The 6,763-nt window shown below is 36.0% G+C and overlaps 1 protein-coding gene across 4 annotated transcripts; it reads left to right on the plus strand.

Annotated features, from left to right (window-relative positions):
- Positions 1–384: 384 nt before the first annotated feature.
- Positions 385–5,818, plus strand: LOC111917718 (pentatricopeptide repeat-containing protein At2g01510, mitochondrial-like). Of its 4 annotated transcripts, none has more exons than XM_052770195.1 (4): positions 385–643; positions 1,387–5,007; positions 5,166–5,466; positions 5,554–5,818. In XM_052770195.1, the coding sequence occupies exon 2, from the start codon at positions 1,713–1,715 to the stop codon at positions 3,570–3,572; it is 1,860 nt and encodes a 619-aa protein (XP_052626155.1). In that variant the 5' UTR covers positions 385–643; positions 1,387–1,712; the 3' UTR covers positions 3,573–5,007; positions 5,166–5,466; positions 5,554–5,818. The 4 variants fall into 4 exon arrangements, with proteins under 4 accessions (XP_052626155.1, XP_052626157.1, XP_052626154.1 ...); XM_052770197.1 differs by having other exon boundaries at positions 5,352–5,466; XM_052770194.1 differs by having other exon boundaries at positions 5,166–5,818.
- Positions 5,819–6,763: the final 945 nt, after the last annotated feature.

The raw sequence follows: 6,763 nt of genomic DNA on the forward strand, positions 1-6,763 counted from the left end.
ACTTTCACACTAATTTTGTGAAACATATGTATTCAATGCTCAAGTGAATTCTGTTGTCTACGATTTTGACGAGTTGTTTGACGATACAAATAACGAACCAGACATCTTTGTAGATGATTCAGACGATGTATATGTTGATGTTATGAATGAAAATTTCTTATTTATGTCTTTGATTTAGTATGTAATTTTTTTAATTAATGGAGTAGTTTTTTTTATTAATTTTATATAATTATTTTTTTTATTAAATTACATTTTATTTAATTAAGAAAAAAAAAGTGTTAAGTGAATGTGAAAATAGCATGAGGCGAAAAGTCTGATAGGTTATTACCACACCAGCACTTGTTATGGGTGAACTGACAATTATACCCTTGCTTTTAAATATCTAGAAGACTAGAACGCATAATCTTCTTTCTTCTCCGAGTCCTCAATCTCAATCTCTGCAACTACAACGCCTCTATAGTCGATAGCAATCGAGCACAAAACACCCTTGTAATTATCAATCGATTATCACGGTCTCCATTGTCTATCCGTAATCGAGCTCAAAACTCCAACGTCGATGTTCCAATTTTTCGATATTCAGCTCTCCATCATTGATCTTCAGATTTATGATTTTATTGTTGGTGTTATTGTCCTCGGTTTCACGGTACAAGTCTCTTTTAGATTTCTTCCACTGTACTGTTTATATGTTCATCTTTAATTTCTATAAGTTATTTGCAAATTTTTGGTCGTCGTTGTTTGTTGTCGGACCTCGGAAGGCCATAAAAAAACAATACATGTTGAAACTATACACTTCTATTATCCTTGCACACCAACTGTTTGATTTTATGCTGGTTAAGAATATGCTTTGTATTGGTCAAATGCAGACTATGTGTTTGATTATTATATTGCTACCTACTGCTGCAAATATGCAAATAACAGAATTGGATCACTTCTGGTTCTAGAAGATGTTTTTCATTTTCAATAAAACTACAATTGATGTTACCTTTTAGAAACCATTTCAATTTCTGTTTTGAGTCAAAATTGGAATTGGTACTTGGATTCTGCTTGTTTTGCATTTGATTCCAATTATGTGTATTCTCTTGGACCCTCGGCTCATGAAAGGTCTGTATTCTCTCTTTCACTATTGATTCCATTATGGTAGAAATAAGAACATAATTTTAATTATTTTTGGGTGGAACTATGAATCTTATTTACTATTCTGGAAAAAAATATATATGGATTTATAAAAAAAGATATGAGTTTGCGAGCATATTACAAAGAAGATTGAAATTTGCATTAACAATTTGGAAATTACAGACATAGTTTTCATGAAGGATGTTAATCTTCATTCATCTTTATAACTTCTAAGCTAAAATGAAAGCTTACCCATTTGCAAAATTGTTGCAGCTAAGATAGAGACTTTGTTGGTGTTTTAAGGGGACAACATCAATGGCAAAATCCTTTGGAGGAGTTGTTTGAGAGTGGGCTGAAGAAGCAGCGCCAACTGTAAAACAAGTAGGCACCCAAGTATTATAGGTTGCTTCGTCATGAGTTGTAAACTGTTTGGAGTTTCCAAACATAGGATATTCTATCTTTCAATATCTAGAAATTAAATTAAGGGTAAAATTGTCAATACACATTATTTTCTGTGGATGAATAAAAACAGCTCCCGTAAATAATAGTAATAAGCAACCCCACAACACAAGGCTTGTTTATAGAGAACAAATGTGCGGATGCTTTCGAGTTACAGCAAATGTATGTTACTTCTGAAGCTGATCCGCTTAAGAACTCTTCAGATTTCCCAATTTGCTTCCGCGGCTTCACAAGAGTTGTCAACACCTAAACCCGTCTCCACGATATCACCAAAGGGGCTTAATTTCTACATCTCTACCCTCCAAACTTGTGTCTCTGTTGATCAGCTTCATCAACTTCACGCTGAGATTCTAAAGACTCGCTTCTCCCAGAACGTATTCCTGATGACACGTCTAGCTCACGCTTACCTCAAATTTGATTGCCTGAATATTGGAGAAAGATTTGTTGTCAGCATCATCAAGAACCCACCTTTGTTTCTCTGGAATGAGACGATCAAATGTTATGCAAGGAAAGGTTGTTACAGAGAGTCAATCGATCTATATTACGAGATGATTCGAAGTGGATACAAACCGAACGCCTTCACGTTTACATTTGTGCTGCCGGCTTGCGCTGGGTTGAAGTCGGTTAAAGATTGTCAGAGGGTTCATAATGATGTTTTGTTGTTCGGTTGCGAGTATAATGAGTTTGTTATCACGGCTCTTATAGATGTCTATGGGAAGTGCGGCGAATTAAGTTCCGCACGCCAACTGTTCGATAATATGCCAGTGAAGAAAACCGCAAGCTGTAACGCCTTGATGGCTGGGTTTGTACTGGATGAGAAGTTCGATGATGCTTTATCACTTTTTAATGAAATGAAGAAGTTGGAGATCCGACCAGATACCATGACCATGGTTAAGGTACTTCAGTCATGTGCCTCTTTGGGTGCTTTACAACAGGGAAGATGGGTGCATGAACAATTAATAAGGACCCAAATGGTGGTCAACGTACAATTAGGTTCTGCTCTGATTAACATGTACGCTAGATGTGGTAGCATAGAAGAAGCCCACCATGTGTTTGAAGAAATGCCACAAAAAGATCTCATCGCTTGGACAGCAATCATATGTGGTTATGGAATGCATGGACTTGCCCATCTTTCAGAATCTCTTTTCCTTCGTATGGTGAGTCATGGTCTAAGACCTGATGCCATAACATTCGTTGGAGTTTTGTCAGGTTTTAGTCACAATGGCATGGTAGAAAAAGGGTGGTATTATTTCAAGAAAATGTCTAATGAATTTAATGTAAAGCCAGTTTTAGAGCATTATAGTTGCATGGTTGACATGCTTGGTAGATCTGGCAGATTAAATGAAGCCGAAAACCTTCTGAAACATATAACTGTAAAACCCGATTCCAAGATTTGGGGTGGATTGTTAAATGCTTGCAAGATTCATAAAAATGTTGAAATGGCTGAAAGAGTTGTATCCAAGATTCTTGAATTGGATCCGACTAATGCTGGATGGCATGTGCTCATGTCCAACATCTATGCAACTTGTGAGAAATGGGATCAAGTTGCCAAAATGAGGGGAAAAATAAAAGATTTGAAGTTGGAAAAAACACCAGGGTGGAGTTCTATTGAAATTTCAGGGCAGATTCACACGTTTCTTGTGTTTGATCAATCACATGTGATGTCAAGAGAGATTTACAAATATCTCAAGTACGTAAAAGAACGGATGAAAGTTGAAGGTTATGTTCCTGAAACTAGTGTTGTGTTTGAAAAAGTTGATGAGGAAACGAAAGAGGAGATGGTATTTTGTCATAGTGAAAGATTGGCGATTGCATTTGGGATTCTAAGCACTTTGGATGGTGATGTGTTGAGAGTGATGAAGAACTTGCGGGTGTGTGTGGATTGTCATAATGTTATTAAGTTTATATCTCGAATTGAATGTAGAGAAATCGTTGTTAGAGATGCGAAAAGATTTCATAGTTTTAAGAATGGTGCATGTAGTTGTGGAGATTATTGGTGATGGACATTATTGATATATATTTATTTTCAAAATATTGTAACATCTACAATTTTGTAATAACTAAAAAAATAAACTGAAATGAAAGTTTGACGATGTTACAAGAAAAAGGGTCTTCTAAGGTGGGACGGAGCCGGTGCGGGAAGGAGGCGTGGGGCTTTTCCCGTTCCGATGAACACCGCACCGTGGCTGCGGGAAGAAGCTGAGGGGAAGGGTTGTCGTGTTCTCGCTCCACAGGTGATTAGATAGGAATATATATATATATATATATATATATATATATATATATATATATATATATATATATATATATATATATATTATCCAAGTAGCTAAGGGATTAACATAAATGGTCCTCTGTTTTTTCTGTTTTAGACATTGGCCACACTAATTTTTGGGTTGACACTTTAACCCTTACAATTTCATTCTTTTTTTATTCTACATCCCTCCACCGACTGATCCCTCTTGTATATGTACTTGTATATTTGTTTTTGTCGGTCGAATGTTCATGTGTTTCTCCTCTTTGGTTTCCACGTGTTATGTTCCACCGTTCAGTGTCTGATACCACTGCCTCGCTCTCCACTCAAGTTTCATCCACCGCTTCCGCTGCCTACTTTCATCTGCTTTTCTTTCTTCATGATCCCTTCCGTATCTGCTCTCCACTCAAGTTTCATCCACCACATGGTTCTGTCCACCAACAATCACAGCAACAGAAGCAGGACCTCTTTCTTCCATATGTTTGGTGGTGGTGAGTAGGGCTGTGGAGGAGGTTAGGGAGAGGGGGGTAACGGCGAAGATGACACCGCTGAGGCCGGAACAGAAGGTTGTTGGTTTCGAATCAAGTCAGAATCTCCACCGCTTCTCCCTTTTTCTTCACCACCCATTCATCTTTGCCATTTGATACGTCCCATCGCTTTGCTCGCAAATCCCCTTCATCGACATCTAACCACTGATATCAACACCGCCTCATATTACAACCGTTGTTTGCAGCCATCCCGACGATCCACCCCTTTTTTCTAAGCCCCCTTCGGTTGAAATTCAGTGTCGTGTTTTTGATTTAGGGCTTGAGAAGCTGGGTTTTGTTTTGTAAATCAATTAAAGCTTCTTACAATACCGGGATCGAGAATCGACCTACCGTATCAACCCTTCTAAATTGGCATTTTGGAGGGAAACGGAAGGCGAGGGTCATTAAAGCAACGACGATGATGGTCGGTCCTAATGGCTCATCGGTGTCTCTTCGTTTCCCGATCCAAACAAGAAGCACCAAGATCTTTCTCTATAAATCGTCAATCTGATTCTTCTGTTTATGTTTTTAACTCTATGTGCCTGTGTTTTTAACTACATGTGTACGTCTTTCCTCAATGGCTTCAATCGTTTAATCAATCATGGAGCACAAAGCAACTACAAAAGCTTTTTCCTTTAAATAAAAGCCACCAAGGTAAATTTCTTGAACACACATATGTTTTAATTCCTGTGTTTGCAAATTTATAATTTTTTTTTTTTTACATCTGAGTTAGAGCTCTCAATTAGTTGAATCGTTAGTTTGATTGTATTGTTCTATAAATCAGCCATTTGTAATCTATTATTTTCATAAAGATATTTGAAGGTTTTATGGAGGAGGAGAAAGGGAAGAGGATGAATGAGACGGAATGTGATTGCATTTTTTTCGTTGTGATAAATGAAGGATATAACCTTACTGTCTTCACCCTTTAACTGAAGCTTCCTTAACCATTTCAGCTATAAACAAGAAATCAGATTTACTAAATTATCTCAAATACGCAGGAGGATATGAGAAGCAACAACGAATTTATATGATAATAAGAGGTATGGTCGTAAAGGTTCTTTAATGGGTATGGATGCATTGTAGCTTTTTTAGCTATAAGTGTAGTTGAAGCAGGTAAGATAAACAATCTGTTATGGTGTTTTAGTGAGTTCTAAGTACGCAAATTAGTATCAATTTATGATACTTTGGTTTCTTTCACAGTTGAGGTGAGGAATGGGAACAAGAGAAATGGTAAGCATGTAAGATGTGCACATAACAATCCTCAAGGTGACCATGTGCCTGACTATGCTCCATATCCTGCAATTGTATTGAAGGTGGAAGATGGAACAGGGATTTTACTTCCGATTACTGTTTGTATTTGGATTTTTTAATCTTAAAATGTTTGATTTTATAGTGATGAAAGATAGTTTTTGGAATATTCATATAGTTTTTGGAATACTCATATATAAGGTTATTCTTAAATTGATTTTCATTTTCTTGTGGTGGAGATGCCAAGTGTATTGCTCATGGGTACAATACACAGTGTTCAAACTGAGTGGTGATTTGGCTTTTTTTTTTTTACTTTTCATTCATGTTGCCTCAACTAATTGAAATTTTTGTGCTTTGTTTTGTTTCAGGTTAGGCCAACCATGTATCAAGTGTTGGCAACCCTGTTTTTTTTTTTTTTTTTCCAAATTAAATATTGTATGGATCAAGTGTTGTCTGTTAATCAATAATAGATGAATTTTTGGGAATTTTTTTGAATTCTCACGGAAATTAGTGAGCAGAATTCCTATATTGCCCTTTTCATGTTTGCATCGTATATTGAGAAATGACATACTTCCAAACCTTCTATTATCGTGATAGTAAGGGGAATTTCAGGGATAGTTGCTACACATATGCTTCATAATGATTTTGAGGTGATATTCTTATGAAATGCTAAAATTTTCATATTTGGCTTTATTTTTCTTTTCATTATATTTATAAAAATGGTATCATACAGGCGGTGTAATTGGAATCACGTGATAAAATTTTCATATTTGGCTTTATTTTGCTTAGGTGATTTAGTTTCAAGTGCGGTTGGTGCCAACTTTAGTCCTCATATCATCAATGTTAACATCGAAGACGTAAATTGACTATTTTACCCTTATGGGTTTTGTGAGACTATATATATAATATAATTGTATATTATAGATGTGTGACATTGTTCTTCAACAATTCTTAATTATTGGTGTTTTATTTTTAGATACAATCAATTGACAAATGATCCATGTTGGCTGTTTATTCGTTTTGCATCTGCCCTAGAACACAATAACATTTGTATTTAATTATTAAATATCAATAAATCAACTACATGTTCTAGCAGAAGTTGCTTTTTGAAAGAAGTTAACAATGTCAACCATGCCTTGAGAGAGAATGAAGAAGAGGTGCA

Source organism: Lactuca sativa, chromosome 4 (genome assembly GCF_002870075.4).
Source record: "Lactuca sativa cultivar Salinas chromosome 4, Lsat_Salinas_v11, whole genome shotgun sequence".
In the NCBI taxonomy this organism is placed as follows: Eukaryota; Viridiplantae; Streptophyta; class Magnoliopsida; order Asterales; family Asteraceae; genus Lactuca; species Lactuca sativa.

Bases quoted from the DNA above. Each gene is read 5' to 3' on its own strand.
- LOC111917718 (XM_052770194.1), top strand. From the start codon at position 1,713: ATGCTTTCGAGTTACAGCAAATGTATGTTACTTCTGAAGCTGATCCGC.